Here is a 27,228-nt window from a genome sequence, read left to right as displayed (position 1 = left end):
ATTTTAAATAAAATTCATTTAATTACTTTTTTCAAGATTTTTATTTATTTATTTATTTGACAGAGAGCAAGAGAGCACAAGCTGGGAGAGTGGCAGAGGGAGAGGGAAAGGGAGAAGGAGGCTCCCCACTGAGCAGGAAGCCCAATGCAGGGCTCAATCCCAGGACCCCGGGATCATGACCTGAGTCGAAGACAGACACTTAACTGACTGAGGCACCCAGGTGCCCCTAATTAAATTTTTTAAAAAAGAAATACATTTAATCAAAGAGGCAAAAGACCTGTATACTAAAGACAATAAGAAATTGATAAAAGAAATTGAAGAAAACAAATAAATTTGAAGATATCTCTTGTTAATGGATAGGAAGAGTTAATATCATTAAAATGTTCAAACTACCCAAAACCATCTATAGGTTCAATACAAGTCCTATCAAAATTCCAATGATATTTTTCACAGAAATCCTAAAATTTGTATGAAATGACAAAAGACATAAGATTGCCAAATCAATCTTGAAAAACAACAAAGCCAGTGGTATCACAAAACTGGAGGCAATGGAACAGAACAGGAAACCCAAAAAGACACACACACACACATACACACACACACACACACACACACACACGGTCAACTAACATTTTAAAGGGGTGCCAATAATACTCAATGTGAAAAAGACAGTCTCTTCAATAAATGGTGATGGGAAAACTGGCCTGCAAAAAATATGAAATTGGACCCGTATCTTACACAACTCCTAAGAACTAACTCAAAATGAGTTAAAGATTTAAGTGTAAGACCAGAAACCATAAAATTCCTGGAAGAAAACATAGGGGAAAAGGGTTTTCAGCATCACCAATCATCTGGGAAATGCAAATCAAAAGCACAATGAGATATCACATCACACCTATCAGAATGGTGAATATAAAAAACAATAGATTATAAATGCCAGCAAGAATGTGGAGAAAAGGGAACCCTTGTTGATGGGAATGTAAATTGGTACAGTTACTATGGAAAACAGTATGGAGGTTCCTCAAAAAAGTAACAGTAGAACTACCATATGATCCAGAAATCCCACTTCTGGTTATACAGCCAAAGGAAATGAAATGACTATCTCAAATAGATATCTGCACCTTCATGTTCATTGGAGAATTATTCATAATAGTCACAATTTAGAAACAACTTAAATGTCCATCAACGGATAAAGGGATAAAGAAAATGTGATATATAAATACACACACACACTCTCTTTCTCTCTCTCTCTCTCGAATACTATTCAGTCATAAAAAGGCAGAAAATCCTGCCATTTGTTTCAGTGAGGATGAACCTTGAGGGCATGAAATGAAAAAAGTAAGATCAAAGACAAATACTGTGTGATATCACTTACGTGTCATCTAAAAAAGCTGAACTCCTAGAAACAGTGAGTAGACTAGTGGTTGTCAGGGAGTAGGGTGTGAAGGAAATGGGGAGATATTCAAAGTGTACAAACTTCCAGTTATACAATGAATAAGTTCTGAAGGTCTCATGTAATGTGACTATAGTTAATAATACTGTATTATATACTTGAACGTTGCTAAGAGAGTGGATCTTGAATGTTCTCACCACACACACACAAAAAAGGTAATTATATGATGTGATGGATGTGTTAACTAACCTTATCATGGTAATCATTTCGCAATATATACGTGTATCAAATCATCACGTTGTACACCTTAAACTTATACAATGTTATATGTCAATTATATCTCAATAAAGCTGGAAAAAAAGAAAAAAGGAGAAAACACAAATTACAAATATCAAGAATGAATGGTCGAATATCATTATTTAAGACATTAAAAAAGACAATAAGAGAATATTATAATAAATTTGACAATTTAGTTGAAATAGTCTAAATACTTTGAAAGACATAATTAACAAAAAAACTCAAAAGATTTAAATAATGGGCTATCCTATATTTAATATAAAAACTAAATTATTAATCAACAATCTTTCCATAAAGAAAATTCCAGGCTCAGATGGTTTCATTGGTGAATTCTATCAAACATTTAAGGAAGAAATACCATCAACCTTATGTATACAAACTCTTCCAGAAAATAGAACAGTTCCTAATTCAATTTATATGACTATATTCTGATACCAAAACTCAAGAAATACATTAGGGGCACTTGGGTGGCTCAGTCAGTTGAGCATACGACTCTTGATTTTTGGCTCAGGTCATGATCTCAGGATCGTGAGATCGATCCCCACATGGGGGCTGGACTGGGCATAGAGCTTGATTTAGATTCTCTCCCTCCTCCCTCTGCCGCCTCCCATACCCCACTCATGCTTTTTCTTTCTCTCTAAAAAAATAAAAACTAAAAAAAAAAGAGACACAATATAAGAAAACTACAACCAATTTTTTTAACAAATCATGCTAAAAAACTAGATACTTGTGACAGAAAAAGAACCTCAACCTTTACTTCATACTATACAAAAAAATTAACTCAGGGGGTGCCTGGGTGGCTCAGTCATTGAGCATCTGCCTTTGGCTCGGGTCGTGATCTCAGGGTCCTGGGATCGAGGCCCGCATTGGGCTCCCTGCTCTGCGGGAAGCCTGCTTCTCCCTCTCCCACTCCCCCTGCTTGTGTTCCCTCTCTCACTGTGTCTCTGTCAAATAAATAAAAAAAATCCTTAAAAAAAAAAGTTAAAAATTAACTCAGAATAGATCATAGATCTTAATATAAAAGCTCAAAGTATGTGACTTCTAGACAAAAATATAGAAGAAAATTTTCACAATTTTGAAGTGGGCAAAGACATTTTAGGACACACACAAAAAACACAATCCATACAAGAAAAATTTTAAATTACACTTCATTAAAATTTTTAAATTGTTTTTTTTAAAAAAAACATTAAAAAATGAATGGCAAACAATAGACTTGGAGAAAATATTCACCTTATGTATATATGACAAAGACTTTTTTACCCAGGATATACTGAGAACTCTTGCAACTCAATAAGAAGAGACACCTCAGTTTGAAAAAAAAAATGGGAAAAAGATTTTGAATAGACATTCAAAGAAGATAATGAATGACAAATAAGCCTATGAAAAGATGCTCATCACTAACATTATTTATCAGAAAATAGATGATTAATTAAAATTACAATGAGATGCCACTAAAATGTATAATAATGGCTAAAATAAAAAAGACACAAACAAATGTTGACAAGGATCTTGAAGCAATCGACTCTGATAGATTGCTAGTGGGAATGCAAAATGGTATCTAGCCACTATGAAAAACAGTTCATGGTAAAGTGAACCTAACACATACCATAATACCAGCAGTACCACCCAAGAGAAATGAAAGTATATGTCCAAACAAATACTTGTACATGGATGTTCATAGCAGTCCTATTCATTATAATAGCTCCAAACTAGAAAAAAACTAAAATGTGGTATCTGCTATTGCTATTGATAAGGAATACTATTCAGAACAAAAAAAGTACATAAAAGCTACAGATACACACAACGACATGGGTGAATCTCAAAAGCATTGTGCCAAGGGAAAGAAACTAGATACAAAAAGTACCCTCTATATAAGTTGACTTAAATTGAACTATAGAAAAGACAAGTCTAATCTATAGTGATAGGAAGTAGATCTGTGGCCATCTGGGCCCAGGGAAAAGGGGAGGAGATTGGAGATTGACTGTAAAAAGGGAAAAAGGGGACTTTTTCAGGTAATGAAAATGCTGACATCTTAACTGTGGTGGTGGTTAAATGGTTATATACATTTGCCGTAATTCATTGAAGTACACACAAAAATGTATGCATTTTTATTGTATGTAAATTATACTTAAATGATCTTTTAAAATGTACTCAAGGGAAAGCAAACTCTTCCAGAACACACAGAATACTTCTTAACTCATTTTATAAGACTAACATTATTTTGATACCAAAACTAGACAAAGGCATTAACGTCCCAAATAGAGTCTCAAATACTAGTTTCAAATCCTAAAATTCCCTTAGTGTATTAATTATTAGCCTTCTATTATGAAAGTACAGCCCTGATCAAACATTTCGAGACACCTAGGTATTTGTAGCAAGAGAAAGGAAGTTTGGATTAAAGAAAATAGTAATAAGAGCTTCCTAATACAAGTAACCTAATCTACAATTTTATCCTGAAGCCTGCCACATATCTCCTTAAAAAAAAAAAAAAAAAAAACAAAAAAAAAAACTCCTAACCAATCATTTGTATCCCTACTGGAAAGACCAAACATTGACACTGATTTCCAAAAGCAAGACCAATGTATACTTGCAGCTTTCACTAAAACATTTAACATTTCCATAAATTTTGTCAAAATCAGTTATAGTTCACTAAATCATGATTAAATATTAAATGAGCTAAGTCAACTAAAAGATTTATGATCTTAAGACCTATTCGTTTTTGTGCAGAAGTATTGGACGTATACAATAGTAGTGAGAGTAGCATAATGGACTCCCATCCATACACTATCAAGATAATAAAATTCAAGATGTTGCCATTCTTGCTGTATCTTTCTCTGTTTTTCACTTTCTTTTAAAAGCAAATCTCAAACATCCTGTCATTTCAGTCCTGCATACTTCAATATGCATCCCTAAAAATTATAAATACTTTTAAGATGTCTTTTTAAGATTATTTCTTTTTGGGGGCGCCTGGGTGGCTCAGTCGTTAAGCGTCTGCCTTCGGCTCAGGTCATGATCCCGGGGTCCTGGGATCGAGCCCCGCATTGGGCTCCCTGCTCTGCAGGAAGCCTGCTTCTCCCTCTCCCACTCCCCCTGCTTGTGTTCCCTCTCTCGCTGTCTCTCTCTCTCTGTCAAATAAATAAATAAAATCTTTAAAAAAAGATTATTTTTGTACAGTATGGAAACATTAGTTTTCTCAATATACAAGAAGTCAAGTTGAATTTTTCAACATCATATTTTTTCCACTGCTGAAACCTATAGCAACTATATAATTAAAATTAAAAGATCTTTCGCGCCTGGGTGGCTCAGTTGGTTAAGCGACTGCCTTCGGCTCAGGTCATGATCCTGGAGTCCCGGGATCGAGTCCCGCATCGGGCTCCCTGCTCAGCAGGGAGTCTGCTTCTCCCTCTGACCCTCTTCCCTCTCGTGCTCTCTATCTCTCATTCTCTCTCTCTCAAATAAATAAATAAAATCTTTAAAAAAAAAAAAAAGATCTTTCAATAAGCATTCTTTTCTATAAGGTTTCATTAATTGCCTATGGCTTATAACTACATTAAAGCTAGACATGTTATTTAAATATAGCATAAACCCCCAATCTTTTATTTTATAAGAAAATTAATTTCTTGTTTTTACAAAGAGAAATAAAAGTGGTCGCTAATTTGATCCCCATACGAGTCACCAGAAAAAAAATGGTCACTAAGGCCTAGCAAAAGAAAAAATAAAAAAGTTACCCCATAGCTGTTCAAAATAGATAGTATATCCATCCCTACATAAGTATACAGTGGGTGCAAAACCATACTCTACACACTGTAAAGAATACTAGAAAATCTTCCAACGGTCTAGTGATTCAGTGGGGGCACTTCTCAGTAACTCAGAGTCAAATATTCCTCATTGTGATAAATCTAAAGATAACATCACATCACTTAACATCCATCCTACTAAATGATACAAGTTATAAAACTTCAATATACTTTAACTGAAAACTGTACTTGATATATTTACCATGGCTGTTACTTTGTCTCAGGAATAGGGAACACAGTATTTTAGGGATGCCATGAGTTGTGCCAGAACTGACTTGCTAAGTTTCTTAAAGCTAAACCCTAAGATTGTAAAAACAAGTAAAGGGACCTTCATTCATAAAAGAGATTTTTCCCTAACTGAGCAAATAATAATTTGATATATTGAAAAAGATACGTTAAACATACCCTGCCCAGGTTGTCTGGGTAAAGGGAATGGAAGTTACGGACATATTAATCAACTGAACATAGAAGGATGGCTGATTTTTCACTTGTCAAATAACATTTTTGAATGGAAGCATTTCTTCTGGCTCTCAATATAAAGCATTTTGTAGATTCCCCCTCTCCTCATTTTTAGCAGTCATATTATCAAACAAGAATTAGCTGTGAAATAAAGTTACTTTAAAGCATATAAATCTTAAAAGGTTAATTCATATTCTACTTCTCTTTCATAATTGCCTATATAAGGCACAAGCCATTCATCTTAGAAAGAATTAAAAGGAGTTACCCAAGAGGCCAACAACAATAACAAAAATCTAGGAAGGCTGAGAGTTGGTCAGTTAGAATCTTCATCTCAATAAAAGATACAAAGAGAGATAAACCCTTACCTCGGCTATTTAAGTACATACAAGAAGGAGACTTACAACGCATATGTTGACATTGACTAACTTCTGACTGCATGAGGTAACAGTGCTCTCATACACATATTATTCATCTGCTGTATGTTACTTGTCCTAACCTTTCAATTTAATTGAATCTAACAGAACCTATTAAATTCAGTCTGGTTGTATAAGATTATGACAGTCATTAATGAGCCAGACTTTTAAGTGCATTAAAGATAAACTGACTGGTTAAGAGGGCTTTCCCCTTTTGTTTCCTTGCTGTTTACTGCAATGAAAACTACAATACCAATATTTTTAGGCCTGTAATACTGACTTTCCCTCATGTCTGAATCAAGTTAGGTTTAAACTTGCTGGTTACTCGCATTTACACATAAACCAACACTAATTTGGTAAAATTTAAGTCGCAATCTTCAAAATAATGCAACAGACTGACTCAATTTCACTCTCCACTTTGAAAAAAAAAAAACAAGCTGAGCTACAGATTTATCTCGGGAATGACCTCTGAGGCAAGTGTATAATAAACATTCATTTTTATTTGTTCTTTTTCCCCCCATCCTTTTCTCTACCAAAAGCAGACTGTAAAACTTAAATCATACAAATGTCAGGAGTTCCTGCAAATAGGCTGCTTGTTTTAGTTAAAAATATTTGACGATCCTTTTAAAGTTTTCAAATTTCTCTCCTTCCATGTGAGCATTGCTTGAAAAAAAGAAAGTAAGGATTTTATTGCTATGTGTGTGCATGTGGGGGGATAGCCATAGGACTGTTTTTGGCACAGATTTATTTAAAACAAATATTAAAAACTCCAGATCCTCCTAAAAGGTGATGAGAATGATATCTCACTACTCTTTGTAGCGACAGTTTTGGTTGTTGTTGGTTGTTTTTTTGTTTGTTTGTTTGTTTGTTTTTTTATTTCAGTGACATATTACACCTGAAAACACAAGTTACATAGCACTGATTGCACAAACTTTATGTCTGGAAAAGGTATGCTCACCCGCTGTATGAAGAGTGAAAACTCAAAGTAGATTTTATGGTAGTGGCATCAATGATAACTTTAAAATATATAGGTACTGTCACTTGCGGAAAAGAAAGATCATTTAAACAATTTAACTTAGAGGAACTGTGTGATGAGCAGACCGTGCTAAAGGTAAATTATTTCAAATATATATAACAAAACTTAAGTGTGTCTCATTCACCACTCTAAAAATATGGGTCATTGAATCAGAAAGATTATTTAACAAGTCTCCAGTTCTTAAGATGATTTATCCCAATACCCCAAATGATAACATTCTCTACTGAAATCAGACAAAAAGGCAGTAAAGTATGTTTGAGCACAGGCGCTCCACACAGTAGTTATGATTTGCTCAAAAGAGTGGAGTTCTAAAATTTATTTTGATTTTCTTAAACTCACTCACTTGTGACCAATCTCATGTGCAATGGTAAAAGCGGAACCCAGGCCAATGTCTTCATTAATGCTGCAGCTCCTTTCAGGCTCACACATTCCAGCCACAGAGGCCAAGCCTGAATAAACAGAAGGAGACACAAAGGGTCAAGCCAAGGTGTTTCAGTCTTAAAAAGCCCATACTTATAAATGCCTGGATTCTTTTTAATAACCTCCATGCACAGAAGGAACAGTTGGCAAAAGGTTAACTTTCTAGTCATTTGCAAAATCACTGGGGGGAGTTTCACTTTGCCGGCTAGACATTAATATTTTTTGAACTGCAGTCAGTGCTGGAAAATGTCTAGACTAGGGGTTAGATTTATAAATTTTACTTCTGGTAACTTGGGACCACCTAGTAACTTGAGCCAGAAGAGGGAATTCAAGAAAGCATTTCTATTTTAACATTCTTCAGGCTGTAGAAAAGCAAAATACATCCACATTATTTTTCTAAAGAGATCTGTTTAAGTTTAGTGGGTTCATAAAAATATACAAGCAACTTTTTAGTTACCAAAAAAAGGGAATCCCAAATGGTTTTTTTTAAATGACATTTTTTTATAAAAGCAAAAATGAATGATTCAAAAGAGAAAAAGGAGAACTGTTAAAAATAGGAGGTTTTGCATTTTTTTAATCTTCTGAAATAAGTCCTGATAGTGATGCAACAATTTCTTTAGGTACTTTAATGGAAAGAAAGACATTCGTACATTCAGTGGTTATCTCCTCTCCCATCCCCCTTCAATGCATTAGTTTTACTAATAAAGCAAAAACTACAGTGTTAATTCACTGATTCTAATGAAATGTTCCGTTCTCAAGGTATTCCTCCCTTGGGAATTTTAGCTTGTAAAAGTTTTCATATTTACTTCCAAATGAATATCACGCCCTGTGAATTAGTACGTAACTTTAAAAACAGTACTTAGAAAAAAAGAATTTTTGTGTGAAAAATGTCATGTGTTATAAGGAAACAGATGCCAAATTATACTTAACACATATAGGAACGAAAGTTATTTAAAAGAAATTGAAGGAAAAGTAGGAAAAACATTTTGTATGTTAGTAGTCTACTATCGTTACCCAAATAATAATTATCTAACCACAAAAAGTGATTTGAATCCAATTCAATGAATATTTATTGACCGCAATAAGCAATGTTCCATGCTAGGTACAATTTCCCAGTTACACTAATTTGGAACGATAAAAGCTATTCAATTAATATTTTTACTGATAAGAAAGCTCTAGAAATTGTTTCTCTGTACCTTCTAATATAAAATATGAACATAACAGCCACACTGGAACAGAGATGAGGTCAGTGTTAGATTTGCTAATAGATCGTTTGTTCTTCCTACTGTTTTATGTGGAGGGAGCATGAGCTGGGGAAGGGGTTGATTTCTGTCTCTGAGTTATTGTAAATACTAGTGTTATCCTTGTTGTGCCCTTCCATCTACTTAGAAGTCTTGGGACCTGAAGAAGAGGAAGTAAAAAGAGGGACGAGTTGGGGCATAAGTCACTAAGGTGACTTAATTTTTTTAGTAAATCACAAATATTTAAGAAATGTTAGTTCTAAATTCCCCTGGGAGAAAGAGAGATAAGGACAGAAAGAAAACCAAAAAAGTGTGCAGTAGATTATCTGGCTAAGCTATTGAGTTCAGTATCATTCATGATATGGGAAGAACAAAGCCACACTGTTTGAATACTGTTTCTGTTTTAAGCTTTATGAAACTTGGTTAAAAAACAATTACTGAGAATAATTATTGTTAAATTAACATTTCTTATATTTCCCAAAATATATTATTCCATGGGTTAGATTTTTGTTCATTGTCATTGTGACTGTTTGGTATATACCATGTGGTGATATTTTTAACCGAGAATTTTCAACGACTCCCCAAGGTGTATTTGCAAGCACAGATTTACCTCTCTATCTGATATAAAATTAACTTAGTTGTTCTCCTAAAAGACCAACTTCAGAAAGAACATATTTGGGAAATAACTAAGTTAAAAATTCAGAGCTAAATCCTAACTGAAATAAAATAATTTAGAGCTAATCTATTTTCACAACCCCTATAACTTTCTATATTCCTATAAAATTGAGGCTGTCAAAGTTCTTATGTGTGATTGTGTTAATAGGGGTTTGATTACTATTTGGGTCATTTAGATTTCCTCAGTTTGATGGCCACAGTTTGCACCCTTAAATCTACTTAGCCATGTTACAATTGGTCATCAGAGTTACTAAGCAAGAGAATATGCAAGTATTAGCATAAAAACCAACATGAAAGTTGACAGAATGACCACCCAAAAAGAAAAACCCTGACCACCATTCTGTACTGATAATATATTTTTCACATATGAAGGTCAACACATATATACATATGCAGTCATTTAGTTTTCACCATGAGATAGTATAAAAGATAATTTATAATGGCTTATAATTTGAAAATAATGTATCCTGAGCTTGAAAATGCATTGACATGAACCAAAGTATTAATGTATTGATTTTGGAAATTAATAAGCTATAAAAATTGGAATACATATTTGGGAAAGAAAGAGATGTTCGGTAGAAGCATATCTCGAAGCTACTTCAGTAAAAATAACAACATAAGTATAGGCAGTGTTATTACTAACGTCCTAAGGAAGAACACATCTCAGTGTAAACAATCTACCTTCAAAAAGCAGAGTAGGATGTGTATAGATATATACATATGTATTTCCTCAGAATATATATATATACAATGGAAAAATACAAGCTCTAGCTTATACCTCCTTTGAAGCTTAGTGTCAATTGTATTTAAAATTGATGAAGCACTTAGTAAATGCTTTCAGATATTGAACAATAACAGAGAGGTTAAGTTAAACAGTATAATTTCTACAACAAATTTAATAATACCAGTGCATTTTTACAGTACTTCTTTATTAAATATCTTTCTATTATTTTTCCTTTAAGAGATTGTTACAATATCCCTGTTACATAAGGGCAGATATTGCTCCTACTTCACAGATAAGGAATTGAGGAATAAAGACCTAAATAAAGAGGAAAATCTAATGCCCTGAAACAGTCAAAGCCAGTTGTTAGTTTCCAGTTTCCACTTTAGGGTCCTTTCCAATGGATTGTTTTGCTTTTATTAACCTAAAAACCTAAATCTTTTTGATGTGAGATCTCTCAGTAAAGAGAGTTCTTTCTACATTATGCTTTTTAACTAGCAAATTTCTCTACCCTAAATACTGATCATTGGCTAACTGGGATTTCTTTTCTAGCCTTAAATCCTGAGGGAAATGGGATAGGAGAAGAATGGAAAGGCAGATAAAAATCAAGAGAAATTTTAATCTCTACAGAGAGGACTTTCTGAATTGCCCCAGGAAACTGGGTAACACATTTTCTCCCACCTCTACTTAAATTTGATCTTCCCAAAATTCTTATGAGGGGCATAGGAATAGATTTCATAATTGTTCCTTTACAGACAAGAAAATTGAGACTTATCATATAGAAACTAGAAAATTCACCTTCAGGTCCTTAACTTTTGAGTCTGTAATCAGTCTCTATGACACTAAAAAAATTATCTTAGAAGAAAAATCTCCCGTTCTTAAAAAGTAACTAGTTGCTTAACAATTCAGTCTACTTGAAAGCTACCATTTCCCCATTTGTACTTGCAGTTAACTTTTAACCAGAATGAAGTTATACTCTGCAACAAAATGTGACTTTTTAAATTCTAGAATATGCAGAAATGCTTTTTAAAAAACAAATATTTGGGAGGCACAAGAAAGATAATCCTGTCCTCTCTACTGCTGGTTGTAATATTTCACATTTTTTTTTATTGTTGCTCAGGTCCTGAAAATTTCCAGCATCTTAATTTATGGGGATATACTTGCTCCACAAAATTGCACCAAAGTACATTAAGAACACAATGTCTCCCTTTTAAGTATCCCCCTACGTTTCCCCCTTTCCTTTCCTAGCCTGATATTTGAAGATGCTGCGTGCTTTCATTTGCTCTTAAATTCCTTGGGATTTTTGGAAAATACATTACAGACTGGTAACTTTTGATTCATCATGATTGTTTGAAGATTTAGAATCATCTTCTAGGTTATTTTTAATCATCACTCTACTTGTTTCCTAGTAAGTGACATATCCACATGGGTCAGGTTTAACAATTTATAGGAGTAATTTCAGATGTGCCAGAAAGGAAAATGACCAAATTAATGATAAAGAGTAAAGCCACTGGACCAAAAAGACAATCTGAACTATCCTCCCATTATAAAAAACTTACCCAATGTTCCACAGGGCTTATTTTTATAAGTGCAGATATCATATCTATAGAGGAGAAAAAAGAGAGATGAAATTTGTAATCTGATCAAATTTGTAAAATATTTTCGTATATTCATCACATTTCTTTCTTAGAGCTCTGGGTTGTCAGACCACAATCGGTACAATTATGAGCAGCCAGCTGGAGCGTGGGCATTTTCAGCACTCTGGGGGACACACCGGCTGCACTACACTCACAGCCTCTGGCTGCAAGCCAATGGGACACCTGCCAGTAAGAAAGAAAGGTTAAAGTGGATTTCTGTAATTGCGAGTTCCATAAAACCATCTACCATACTGTTTTGAAGCTAGAATAGCTTGTCTGCAGATTGCTACCGCTTCTGCAAAAAAGCAAATGGGTGGCTTTTTATTCACAATCTCTTTGAACCTGCTGGAATATTTTTTTTATTATAGCCACAGATTGTGTTTTATACTTCTGAGCTATAAGCACTATCTGGCGTTCCTTCAACTATATCACAGATTCTTGTTTAAAAATAAAATAGCACAATATAGCAATGGGAATAAAATTGGTATCACAAAGTTTTCCTACTTATATACCGGATATATAGCATAGTTAAAATACAAATATTTTTACGTGAATTTGCAAACAACTAAATAAATAGCTCAATAGACGCTTTCCTAATGTTGGCTGGACTTACTCTAATGCTATATTGTCTTACAACTCAATACAAAAGATGAAGTCCATAAGTAATGCTGCATATTTTAAAATATATTATATTTAGAATGCTGAATCAATATTGATGTGAACACCTATTTTAAGCATTTTTAATAATATTCTTGTAAACCAATCTTCAAACCAAAAGTATTCCATTTCTAAAGTGAGAATAAAAAATAAATTAAAAAAGACTGACCATTTTTATTTGCCTATGTTTTATGCTAGAAATGAAAAGGTTTTCAGGTAAAATATAAAATTTCACAAACTACGGGAAAATCGAAGTTGTAAAAGTTCTTTGTATATAAATAATGGTTAGTCCATATTACTGGGGAAAGTGATTAATAATTAATCCCATTCTTGTTCACTAGATCAAAATGTATTTTCAAAAAATAAATATCACATCCAGCATACCACTGTAGTGTTGAACTCATTAAAATCCCTGGAGATGCCCTTTGCCTATTTTTAGAGTTTTGAACTCTTCATCTTGTACACTTTACATTTGGGGAAAGGGACTTCCCCTCTTGCATAGCTTTCTCTTCTATCATTCACATACTCATCTCCCCCTTGTCTTGAAATTGGTAAACTATGGGACTGCAGTATCTGGTACATTCTTGAATGTAAGACATAGAGAGGGTACTTGGTATATTTACCAAAGCACCTGAAAATATATTCTGGGTGTCACAAAATCAATTTATCTTGTGCTCATGCTGTATAATGACTACAATGTTATGAAGACACAACCCATCCCAGGAGTCTTCAAGACAATGTAAACAAAGACTTTTCATGGGTAATGCAGATATAAATGTCTACACGGAATCTATAACCAAATTCTCAACTTCTACATATGTCTTTTCCTAAAACTGATCTGCCTGAGAATGCAAGCACCTGCAAGCCACCAGCTTCCCTTTCCTCTTTTGCCTTTCACAATTGCCCTGTTTCTGCTTTCAAAAAAGAAAGCTTACTTCTCACCCATCCCAAACATTGTTATGGTGCATTGTCTCCTGGGTGTAAAGGTCTCCAGGATGGGGAGCAAGATGGTGGAAGAGTGGGAGACCTGGATTTTCTCTGGTCCCAGGAATTCAGCTGGATAGGGACCAAACCATTCTGAACACCTACGAACTCAACAGGAGATCCAAGAAAAGAATAGCAACAACTCTCTGAACAGAAAAGCGACCACTTTCTGGAAGGTAGGACTTGTGGAGAAGTGAATCCGAGGCGACATTCAGGAGGATAGATGGTGGGGGAGGGGGCCAACGTTGGCCGCTTCTGGCAAGTGATAGAGCCAGGAAGCTCAAAATCGGAACTTTTAGAAGTCTGCTCCGCTGAGGGACATCACTCCAGTGGCTAATTGGGGGGTGGCAACCTGACTGGGACAGTGTGGTCTCAGGACCCTCGGGGCCACAGAAAGACCGGGGGTGCCGGAGTGTGGCACAGCACCCAGGTACCAGAACAGGGAAGCCGGCTGCAGAGACGGATCAAAGGCAGGGGCTCTCAGCTCAGGGGTTGCCATAAACCATGATCCGCGGCACAGTGAGGACGCTGCTCTTCCAGCAGGGACCCAACAAGCACAGACCAGGGAAACGGGAGTGACTGCTTATCTCTGGGGGCTCCCTGAGGAATGGGGCCCCAAGTTCTCGGCACCTCCGGGCACAGATTGGGAGGTCGCCATTTTCACTCTCGTCCTCCAAAGCTGTATGGAAAGCTTGCAGGGAACAAAAGCTCAAGAGCAAACCCAATCAGATTACGTACCTCTGACCGGCAAGGGAGGGGCAATTCTGCCTCCGACAAAGACATTTGGGAACCACGGCAACGGGCCCCTCCCCCAGAAGATAAGCAAGAACAGCCAGCCAAGACCAAGTTTAGCGATCAATGAGAACAGCAGAACTCCAGTGCTAGAGGAATACTGTACATAGAATTCATGGCTTTTTTACCATGATTCTTTAGACTTTCAAAGTTAATTTTTTTTGAATTTTTCTTTTTCCCTTTTTCAACCAACATCTTATCAATCCCTTTTTTAAAAGATATTTTTTATTTTTCATTTTTACACTCATATTGTATCCCTTCATAGTAGTTACCCTTATTTTTGGTATATATATATATATATATATATATATATATATATATACACACATAAGTTGTTCTCTCTTTAAAATTTTGGGATACAGTTTCTTCTAACAGATCAAAATATACCCTAAATCTCTAGGGTATGGCTCTGTTCTAGTCTCCTGGCTGACCACATTCTCTCCTTTTTTTTTTTTTAAATCCTCTTCTTTCTTTTATCAACCAACTTCTTATCAATTCCTTTTATAAAATCTTTTATAATTTTCATCTTTAGAGTCATGCTCCATCCCTTCATCGTATTAACCCTTACTGCTGTGCATATGTAAGTTTTTCTTTCGTTAAAAATTTTGGGAGGCACTTTCTTCTAACAGACCAAAATTCACCCAAAATCTAGTGTGTGCCACTGATCTATATACCAGCCTGATCATATTGGACCATATTCTGTTTTGTTTTGTTTTTGTTTTATAGTTTTCTTTTTTTTTCTTCTTCTTTTTTCTTTCTTTCCCTTTCTTTTCCCCTGGTTTCAGGTCTTTTCTTTTCTTTTTTTTTAAGGATTTTATTTATTTATTTCAGAGAGAGAGAGAATGAGAGATAGAAAGCACGAAAGGGAAGAGGGCCAGAGGGAGTAGCAGACCCCCGCTGAGCAGGAAGCCCGATGCAGGACTCGATCCCGGGACTCCAGGACAGTGACCTGAGCCAAAGGCAGTTGCTTAACCAACTGAGCCAACCAGGCGCCTGGTTTCAGCTCTTTTCTGATTTGTTTAGTATATATTTTCTGGGGACGTTGTTACCCTGTTAGCATTTTGTTCTCTCATTCATCTATTCTCCTCTGGACAAAATGACAAGATGGAAAAAATCACCTCAACAAAAAGAACAAGAGGCAGTACCCTCTGCCAGGGACCTAATCAATACAGACATTAGTAAGATGTCAGAACTGGAGTTCAGAATGATGATTTTAAAGATACTAGCTTGGCTTGAAAAAAGCATGGAAGTTATTAGAGAAACCCTTACTGGAGAAATAAAAGAACTAAAATCTAACCAAGTCAAAATCAAAAAGGCTATTAATGAGGTGCAATCAAAAATGGAGGCTCTAACTGCTAAGATAATTGAGGCAGAAGAGAGAATTAGTGATATAGAAGACCAAATGACGGAAAATAAAGAAGCTGAGAAAAAGAGAGATAAACAACTACTGGATCACGAAGGCAGAATTCAAGAGAGAAGCTATACAATAAAATGAAACAACATTAGAATTGGGATCCCAGAAGAAGAAGAAAGAGAGAGAGGAGCAGAAGGTATACTGGAGCAAAATATACCAGAGAACTTCCTTAATTTGGGGAAGGAAACAGGCATAAAAATCCAGGAGGCACAGACAATCCCTCTCAAAATCAATAAAAATAGGTCAACAACCCAACATATAATAGTAAAACTTACGAGTCTCAGAGACAAAGAGAAAGTCCTGAAAGCAGCTCGGGAGAAGAGATATGTAACCCACAATGATAGAAAAATTAGATTGGCAACAGACGTATTCACAGAGACCTGGCAGGCCAGAAAGGAATGGCATGATATATTCAGAGCACTAAATGAGAAAAATATGCAGCCAAGAATACTATATCCAGCTAGGCTGTCATTGAAAATAGAAGGAGAGATAAAAAGCTTCCAGGACAAACAAAAACTAAAGGAATTTGCAAACACGAAATCAGCCCTACGAGAAATATTGAAAGGAGTCCTCTAAGCAAAGAGAGAGCCTAAAAGCAACATAGACCAGAAAAGAACACAGACAATATACAGTAACAGTCACCTACAGGCAATACAATGGCACTATTGTATTGTTCAGATTACAATTGTATTGAAAGATATTCATATCTTTCAATAGTTACCTTGAATGTAAATGGGCTAAATGCCCCAATCAAAAGACACAGGCTATCAGACTGGATAAAAAACCAAGACCCATCGATATGCTGTCTGCAAGAGACTCATTTTAGACCCAAAGACACCCCCAGATTGAAAGTGAAGGTGTGGAAAACCATTTACCATGCTAATGGACACCAAAAGAAAGCGTGGGGGGCGATCCTTATATCAGACAAATTAGATTTTAGAACAAAGACTGTAATAAGAGATGAGGAAGGACACTATATCCTACATAAAGGGTCTATCCAACAAGAAGATCTAACAACTGTAAATATCTATACCCCTAACATGGGAGCAGCCAATTATATAAGCCAATTAATAACAAAAGCAAAGAAACACATTGACAACAATACAATAATAGTGGGGGACTTTAACACCCCCCTGACTGAAATGGACAGATCATCGAAGCAAAAGATCAAAAAGGAAATAACGACTTTACATGACACACTGGACCAAATGAACGTCACAGATATATTCAGAACATTCCATCCCAAAGCAACAGAATGCACATTCTTCTCTAGTGCACATGGAATATTCTCCAGAATAGATCACATTCTAGGTTACAAATCAGATCTCAAACAGCACCAAAAGATTGGGATCATTCCCTGCATATTTTCAGACCACAATGCTTTGAGACTAGAACTCAATCAGAAAAGGAAAGTCGGAAATAACTCAAATACATGGAGGCTAAAGAGCATCCTACTAAAGAATGAATGGGTCAATCAGGAAATTAAAGAAGAATTAAAAAAATTCCTGGAAACCAATGAAAATAAAAACACAACTGTTCAAAATCTTTGGGATACAGCAAAGGCGGTCCTAAGAGGAAAGTATAGAGCAATACAAGCCTTTCTCAAGAATCAAGAAAGGTCTCAAATACACAACCTAACCCTATACCTAAAGGAGCTGGAGAAAGAACAGCAAATAAAGCCTAAACCCAACAGGAGAAGAGAAATAATAAAGATCAGAGCAGAAATCAATGAAATAGAAACCAAAAGAACAGTAGAACAGATCAGTGAAGGTTGGTTCTTTGGTTCTAGGAGATGGTTCTTTGAAAGAATTAACAAGACTGATAAACCCCTGGCCAGACTTATCAAAAAGAAAAGAGAAATGACCCAAATCAACAAAATCATGAATGAAAGAAGAGAGATCACAATCAACACCAAAGAAATACAAATAATTTTAAGAACATATTATGAGCAACTATATGCCAGTAAATTAGATAATCTGGAAGAAATGGATGCACTCCTAGAGATGTATCAACTACCAAAACTGAACCAGGAAGAAATAGAAAACCAGAACAGACCTATAACTACTAAGGAAATTGAAGCAGTCATCAAAAATCTCCCAAAAAGCAAGAGCCCAGGGCCAGATGGCTTCCAAGGGGAACTCTATCAAACATTTAAAGAAGAATTAATACCTACTCTTCTGAAACTGTTCCAAAAAATAGAAATGGAAGGAAAATTTCCAAACTCATTTTATGAGGCCACCATTACCTTCATCCCCAAACCAAAGACCCCATCAAAAAAGAGAATTACAGACCAATATCCTTGATGAACATGGATGCAAAAATTCTCAACAAAATACTAGCCAATAGGATTCAACAGCACATTAAAAGGATTATTCACCACGACCAAGTGGGATTTATCCCTGGGCTGCAAGGTTGGATCAACATCCGCAAATCAATCCATGTGATACAATACATTAAGAAAGGAAAGAACAAGAACCATATGATCACCTCAATAGATGCAGAAAAAGCATTTGACAAAGTACAGCATCCTTTCTTGATCAAAACTCTTCAGAGTATAGGGATAGAAGGTACATACCTCAATATCATAAAAGCCATCTATGAAAAAACCACAGCGAATATCATTCTCAATGGGGAAAAGGTGAGAGCTTTCCCCCTAAGGTCAGGAACGCGGCAGGGATGTCCACTCTCACCACTGCTATTCAACATAGTATTAGAAGTCCTAGCCACAGCAATCAGACAACAAAAAGAAATCAAAGGCATCCAGATCGGCAAAGAAGAAGTCAAACTCTCACTCTTTGCAGATGATATGATACTGTATGTGGAAAACCCAAAAGACTCCACCCCAAAACTGCTAGAACTCATACAGGAATTCATTAAAGTGGCAGGATATAAAATCAATGCACAGAAATCAGTGGCATTCCTATACACCAACAAGACAGAAGAGAGAGAGATTAAAGAGTCGATCCCATTTATAATTGCACCCAAAACCATAAGATACCTAGGAATAAATCTAACCAAAGAGGCAAAGAATCTGTACTCAAAAAACTATAAAACACTCACGAAAGAAATTGAGGAAGACACAAAGAAATAGAAAAATGTTCCACGAAAGAAATTGAGGAAGACACAAAGATATAGAAAAATGTTCCATGCCCATGGACTGGAAAACCAAATATTGTGAAGATGTCAATGCTGCCTAGAGCAATCTACACATTCAATACAATCCCCATCAAAATACCATCGACTTTTTTCAAAGAAATGGAACAAATAATTCTAAAATTTGTATGGAAGCAGAAAAGACCCTGAATAGCCAGAGGAATGTTGAAAAAGGAAAGCAAAACTGGTGGCATCACAATTCCAAACTTCAAGCTCTATTACAAAGCTGTCATCATCAAGATAGCATGGTACTGGCACAAAAACAGACACATAGATCAATGGAACAGAAGAGAGAACCCAGAAATGGACCCTCAACTCTATGGTCAACTCATCTTCAACAAAGCAGGAAAGCATGTCCAATGGAAAAAAGACAGTCTCTTCCACAAATGGTGTTGGGAAAATTGGACAGCCACATGCAGAAGAATGAAACTGGACCAATTCCTTACACCACACAAAAAAATAGAGTCCAAATGGTTGAAAGACCTAAATGTGAGACAGGAGTCCATCAACATCCTAAAGGAGAACACAGGCAGCAACCTCTTCAACCTCAGCAGCAGCAACTTCTTCCTAGAAACATTGCCAAAGGCAAGGGAAGCGAGGGCAAAAATGAACTATTGGGACTTCATCAAGATAAAAAGCTTTTGCACAGCAAAAGAAACAGTCTACAAAACCAAAAGACAACCGACAGAATGGGAGAAAATATTTGCAAATGACATATCAGATAAAGGGCTAGTATCCAAAATCTATAAAGAACTTCTTAAACTCACCACCCAAAGAACAAATGATCCAATCAAGAAATGGGCAGAAGACACAAATAGACATTTTTCCAAAGAAGACATCCAAATGGCCAGCAGACACATGAAAAAGTGCTCAACATCGTTCGGCATCAGGGAAATCCAAATCAAAACCTCAATGAGATACCACCTCACACCAGTCAGAATGGCTAAAATTAACAAGTCAGGAAACAACAGATGTTGGCAGGGATGTGGAGAAAGGGGAACCCTCCTACACTATTGGTGGGAACGCAAGCTGGTTTAGCCACTCTGGAAAACAGTATGGAGGTTCTTCAAATAGTTGAAAATAGAGCTACCATACGATCCAGCAATTGCACTACTGGGTATTTACCCCAAAGATACAAATGTAGGGATCCCAAGGGGTACGTGCACCCCGATGTTTATAGCAGCAATGTCCACAATAGCCAAACTGTGGAAAGAGCCAAGATGTCCATTGACAAATGAATGGATAAAGAAGATATGGTATATATATACACAATGGAATATTATGCAGCCATCAATAAGAATGAAATCTTGCCATTTGCAATGACGTGGATGGAACTGGAGGGTATTATGCTGAGCAATATAAGTCAATCAGAGAAAGACATGTATCATATGACATCACTGATAAGAGGAATTCTTAATCTCAGGAAACAAACTGAGGGTTGCTGGAGTGGTGGGGGGTAGGAAGGATGGTGTGGCTGGGTGATAGACACGGGAGGGTTTGTACTATGGTGAGCGCTGTGAATTGTGCAAGACTGTTGAATCACAGATCTGTACCTCTGAAACAAATAATACATTATATGTTAAAAAAAGAAGAAGAAGAAGAAGAAGAAGATAGCAGGAGGGGAAGAATGAAGGGGGGAAATCGGAGGGGGAGATGAACCATGAGAAACGATGGACTCTGAAAAACAAACTCAGGGTTCTAGAGGGGAGGGGGGTGGGAAGATCGGTTAGCCTGGTGATGGGTATTAAAGAGGGCACGTTCTGCATGGAGCACTGGGTGTTATACGCAAATAATGAATCATGGAACACTACATCAAAAACTAATGATGTAATGTATGGTGATTAACATAATAATAAAAATAAATAAATAAATACAAAAGTCTCCAGGATGTATGTAAAGAGATAATTCAAGAATGCATTGATCCTGGGGTCGATCATTTTGAAGAAAGCAAGAAAAATGAAAGGGGATGATGCTTATTTTATCCCGGCAAGACTCTTTCTGCCAGTCTTTCTGACTGCTTACAAATCAATCTATATAGCTATCTCACATTTAGAATTCAGAAGTGAGATGGTTTTCATGGAGTGTATTAACATGTTTATTTGATCTTAAAAATGAAGTCAGTTTTGTTATTGATCGACAAGTCTGACATGGCTAAGAAATTTGGCAATGAGGGCTGATTTAGCCAATTGGATTATATGATGAACATTTTTCATGATTCAATGAAATAGACAACTCCAACGTTTTAAGAAAATGTATTTAAAACATACATACAATGTATAATATATTCTTAACTACAGTCTCTGTAGCTATTTAAACTTATAAAAAAAGGATTTTTGATAGCAACTTTAAAATGTGCAAAGTGGTGTGTCAATTTTCCTAATTATTTTAGGAGGCAAATTAAGCAAAAAATTTGAAGATCACAGATACAGCTTGTATTTCCCTTTCATAGCAGTCCCTTCTCATCTCTGCTCATTGCTCTCATTTTACATACACCTTTTATGTTACACTCATGATGAATATTATTTCGTCCTGTCATGACTGCCCAAAATACCTAAATAAAGGCTGAAGTCATCAACAAATAATGCAAGCTAAAGCATCTTAGACTAAGATCATTCTATTTGCATTTTCTTCAGCTTTTCCCAATCCTCTAACATGCCTATAGAATTCTCTGTAAGATATTATATCGGAAAAAGACATGCCACTTCCTTGTGGCTTTTGCATTCAATCCACACTATATCTTTCTCTATTCTATATTCACCAAGAGCAATCATGATTTATGTATTTCCTTTAATACCAAGTATTGAAAAACAACATTTTTACTTTCATTCTTTCATACATGGATTTACTAAGCATCTATTATGTGTCCAGGTATAGTGCCATATACTAGAATCTAAAGTTGGGTAAGTTATTGTGGTCTCTTTGGGAAAAGACACATAAGCAGATGGGTTACAATATGATGTAGAAGGATGATTAAAAAAAATAAGTGTAAAAAAAAGTTAAACTTACACCCAGTAGAGCCAATACTTGATAGCCATCATGATGATGTCTTTTGCCATAGTCAAGTTATATACAAATTACTATGAAAATAACGAAGGAGGAAATCCACAATAGAAAACTAAAAAACAGATTCACAATAGGACGTAACATCCAAAACAGATTTTAAATATTTAGCCAGATGAAATAGAAAAGTAAAAGCATTCTAGGCAGAGAATGGAATAATCAAAGGAACAGAATCTGGAAAGAGCATGGCATAGGCAGGGAACTATGAGAAGTCCAGAGAGGCTGAAACATTGAATGTAAAGGATAAAACATTGAAAAATGAGTTTAAAGAGTTCCTGTTGGGGGGATAGATTATTAAGTGCCTTGAATACCAAACCAGATTATTTTTCTATGGGGAAAAAAAAAAACTTAGAACATAGTTTGCATACTGGGAAAGTCTTTTTTTTTAATGTTTATATACATGTGTATACAGATTGATTTTGTAGACAGATAAAAATCTGGGAGGATAACAGTGGGTATCTAAAGAAAAGATGGGAGAGTGGGGAGATTATAATGATTTTTACTCTGTTAGGGGTGTCTGGGTGGTTCAGTCGGTTAAGCATTGGTTAAGCATTCGACTCTTGATTTCACCTCTGGTCATGATCGCAAAGTCCTATAACTGAGCCCCACAAAAGGCTCCAGGCTCGGCGGGGAGTCTGTTTGAGATTCTCTCCCTCCCACTGCCCCTCCTACCTCTCTCTCTCTCGTTCTCTCTCTCCCTAATGAATAAATAAATCTTTGAAAAATTAATGATTTTTACTCTATTATATACATTTCTGTATAACCAACATTTAATCAGAAGGTGTTTTGGCTTTGCCTGTCTCTCATGATCAATACAAGAGATAACTGAAGGGGGGCAGAGCAAGATGGCAGAGGAGTAGGAGACCTAGATTTCGTCTAGTCTCAGGAATTCAGCTGACTAGGGATCAAACAACACCTATGAACTCAACAGGATTTCGAAGAGGAGAGTAGCAACAACTCTGAACAGAGAAGCGACCACTTACTGGAAGGTAGGACGTGCGGAGAAGTGAATCCGAGGCGATATTCAGGAGGATAGATGGCGGGGGAGGGGGCCTCCGTCGGCCGCTTCTGGCAAGTGATAGAGCCGCGGAGCACAAAATCGGACCTTTTAGATGTTGGCTCCGCTGAGGGACGTCGCTCCAGTGGCTGAGCGGGGGGTGGAACCCTCGCGGGACAGTGGGGTCTCAGGACCCTTGGGGTCACAGAAAGACCGGGGGTGCCGGAGTGCGGCAGAGCTCCCAGGTATCGGAGCGGGGAAGCCGGCTGCAGAGACGGAGCCGAGGCGCGGGCTCTCAGCTTGGGGTGGCCATAAACTGTGATCCGCGGCCCAGTCGGGCCACTGCTCCTCCAGCAGGGACCCAACAAGCGGCAGAGCCGGGGAGACTCCCCTTTCTCCCCCGGGAGGAGCGGCGCGGGAGCGCACTGCAGGGATCTGCTGGGTTTGGAGACTCCACACGGGGTCAGGTGCCAGAGATACAAACGCTCGGTCACAGGCCGGGTGAGCACGGAGTGCGGCCGGAGACCGGGGACACGGGAGTGACTGCTTTTCTCTGGGGGCGCACTGAGGAGCGGGGCCCCAAGTTCTCAGCTCCTCCGGGTGGAGATTGGGAGGCCACCATTTTCGCCCTGGTCCTCCAAAGCTGTACCGAGAGCTTGCAGGGAACAAAAGCTCCTGAGAGCAAACCCGAGCAGCTTGCTTAGCCCATACCGACAAGGGCGGGGCAGTTCAGCCTCCGGCAAAGACATTTGGAAACCACGGCAACAGGCCCCTCCCCCAGAAGATCACCATGAACAGCCAGCAAGCCAAGACCAAGTTTACCCATCAAGGAGAACGGGAGAACTCCAGCGTTAGGGGAATACTGCACATAGAATTCATGGCTTTTTTTTTTTTACCATGATTCATTAGTTCATCAAAGTTAATTTTTTAACAGTTTTTTTTAAATTTTTCTTTTCCCCTTTTCAACCAACATCTTATCAATCCCTTTTTTTAAAAAAACCATTTTTTTATTTTTCATTTTTAGAATCATATTTTTCCCTTCATAGTAGATACCCCTATTTTTGGCATATTTATATAAGTTGTTCTCTCTTTAAAATTTTGAGATACAGTTTCTTCTAACAGACCAAAATATACCCTAAATCACTAGTGTATGGCTTTGTTCTAGTCTCCTGCCTGATCACATTCTCTCCCTTTTTTCTTTTTTAAATCTCCTTTCTTTTTTCAAACATCTTATCAATTCCTTTTATAAAATCTTTTATAATTTTCATCTTTACAGTCATCTTCCATCCCTTCATTGTATCAACCCTTATTTTGTACATATATGTCTTTCTTCCTTTAAAATTTTAGGAGGCACTTTTGTCTAACAGACCAAAATACGCCCAAAATCTAGTGTGTGGCACTGATCTATGCACTACGCTGATCGTATTTGATCATATTCTGCTTTTCTTGTATTATTCTGCTTTTGTTTTTATCTTTTTTTTCCTCTTTCTTTTTTCTTTCCTTCCCTTTCTTTGCCCTGGTTTCAGGTCTTTTCTGATTTGTATACAGTATATTTGCTGGGGACGTTGTTAACCTGTTAGCATTTTGTTGTCTCATTCATCTATTCTCCTCTGGACAAAATGACAAGATGAAAAAATATCACCTCAGCAAAAAGAACAAGAGGTAGTACCGTCAGCCAGGGACCTACTCAATACGGACATTAGTACGATGTCGGACCTAGAGTTCAGAATCATGACTTTAAAGATACTAGCTGGGCTTGAAAAAAGTGTGGAAGTTATTAGAGAAACGCTTTCTGGAGAAATAAAAGAACTAAAATCTAACCAAGTCGAAATCAAAAAGGCTATTGATGAGGTGCAATCAAAAATGGGGGCACTAACTGCTAGGATAAATGAGGCAGAAGAGAGAATCAGCGATATAGAAGACCAAATGATGGAAAATAAAGAGGCTGAGAAAAAGAGAGAGAAACAACTACAGGATCACGAGGGCAGAATTTGAGAGATAAGTGATAAAATAAGACAAAACAACATTAGAATAATTGGGATCCCAGAAGAAGAAGAAAGAGAGAGGGGCAGAAGGTATACTGGAGCAAATTATAGCAGAGAACTTCCCTAATGTGAGGAAGGAAACAGGCATCAAAATCCAGGAGGCACAGAGAACCCCTCTCAAAATCAATAATAATAGGTCAACACCCCGACATCTAATAGTAAAACTTAGGAGTCTCAGAGACAAAGAGAAAATCCTGAAAGCAGCTCGGGAGAAGAGATATGTAACCTACAATGGTAGAAATATTAGATTGGCAACAGACCTATCCACAGAGACCTGGCAGGCCAGAAAGGACGGGCAAGATATCTTCAGAGCACTAAACGAAAAAATATGCAGCTAAGAATACTATATCCAGCTAGGCTGTCATTGAAAATAGAAGGAGAGATAAAAAGCTTCCAGGACAAACAAAAACTAAAGGAATTTGCAAACACGAAACCAGCCCTCCAAGAAATATTGAAAGGGGTCCTCTAAGCAAAGAGAGAGACTAAAAGCAGCATAGATCAGAAAGGAACACAGACAATATACAGTAACAGTCACCTTACAGGCAATACAATGGCACTAAATTCATACCTTTCAATAGTTACCCTGAATGTAAATGGGCTCAATGCCCCAATCAAAAGACACAGGCTATCAGATTGGATTAAAAAACAAACCCATCGATATGCTGTCTGAAAGGGACTCATTTTAGACCAAAAGAGACCCCCAGATTGAAAGTGAGGGGGTGGAAAACCATTTACCATGCCAATGGACACCAAAAGAAAGCTGGGGTGGCAATCCTTATATCAGACAAATTAGATTTTAAAACAAAGACTGTAATAAGAGATGAGGAAGGACACTATATCCTACTTAAAGGGCCTATCGAACAAGAAGATCTAACAATTGTAAATATCTATGCCCCTAACATGGGAGCAGCCAATTATATAAGCCAATTAATAACAAAAGCAAAGAAACACATTGACAACAATACAATAATAGTGGGGGACTTTAACACCCCCCGTCACTGAAATGGACAGATCATCTAAGCAAAAGATCAACAAGGAAATAAAGACTTTAAATGACACACTGGACCAAATGGACTTCACAGACATATTCAGAACATTCCATCCCAAAGCAACGAAATACACATTCTTCTCTAGTGCCCATGGAACATTCTCCAGAATTGATCACATCCTAGGTCACAAATCAGGTCTCAACCGGTACCAAAAGATTGGGATTATTCCCTGCATATTTTCAGACCACAATACTTTGAGACTAGAACTCAATCAGAAGAGGAAAGTCGGAAATAACTCAAATACATGGAGGCTAAAGAGCATCCTACGAAAGAATGAATGGGTCAACCAGGAAATTAAAGAAGAATTAAAAAAATTCATGGAAACCAATGAAAATGAAAACACAACTGTTCAAAATCTTTGGGATACAGCAAAGGCAGTCCTGAGAGGAAAGTATATAGCAATACAAGCCTTTCTCAAGAAACAAGAAAGGTCTCAAATACACAACCTAACCCTACACCTAAAGGAGCTGGAGAAAGAACAGCAAATAAAGCCTAAACCCAGCAGAAGAGAAATAATAAAGATCAGAGCAGAAATCAATGAAATAGAAACCAAAAGAACAGTAGAACAGATCAACGAAACTAGGAGCTGGTTCTTTGAAAGAATTAACAAGATTGATAAACCCCTGGCCAGACTTATCAAAAAGAAAAGAGAAATGACCCAAATCAACAAAATCATGAATGAAAGAGGAGAGATCACAACCAACACCAAAGAAATACAAACAATTATAAGAACATATTATGAGCAACTCTATGCCAGCAAATTAGATAACCTGGAAGAAATGGGTGCATTCCTAGAGATGTATCAACTACCAAAACTGAACCAGGAAGAAATAGAAAACCTGAACAGACCTATAACCACTAAGGAAATTGAAGCAGTCATCAAAAATCTCCCAAGAAACAAAAGCCCAGGGCCAGATGGCTTCCCAGGGGAATTCTATCAGACATTTAAAGAAGAATTAATACCTATTCTCCTGAAACTGTTCCAAAA

The 27,228-nt window shown here is 36.8% G+C and overlaps 1 protein-coding gene across 2 annotated transcripts in view; it reads right to left on the bottom strand.

The window, feature by feature from the left end:
• Positions 1–27,228, bottom strand: part of ADAMTS6 (ADAM metallopeptidase with thrombospondin type 1 motif 6) — a 305,810-nt gene that overhangs the window by 160,949 nt on the left and 117,633 nt on the right. For both annotated transcript variants that reach the window (XM_073905405.1, XM_073905407.1), the window contains exons 7-8: positions 12,012–12,055; positions 7,739–7,844 (exon numbers count right to left, since the gene is read on the bottom strand). In XM_073905405.1, coding sequence (XP_073761506.1) covers positions 7,739–7,844; positions 12,012–12,055 — 150 coding nt within the window. The remainder of the gene's footprint in view (positions 1–7,738; positions 7,845–12,011; positions 12,056–27,228) is intronic.

Source organism: Callorhinus ursinus, unplaced genomic scaffold (genome assembly GCF_003265705.2).
Source record: "Callorhinus ursinus isolate GAN/ISIS: 27379988/994484 unplaced genomic scaffold, GSC_fseal_2.0 scaffold23, whole genome shotgun sequence".
Classification (NCBI taxonomy): domain Eukaryota; kingdom Metazoa; phylum Chordata; class Mammalia; order Carnivora; family Otariidae; genus Callorhinus; species Callorhinus ursinus.
The sequence above is the reverse complement of the archived record's forward strand: the minus strand, read 5'-3'. Positions and strand labels throughout refer to the sequence as shown.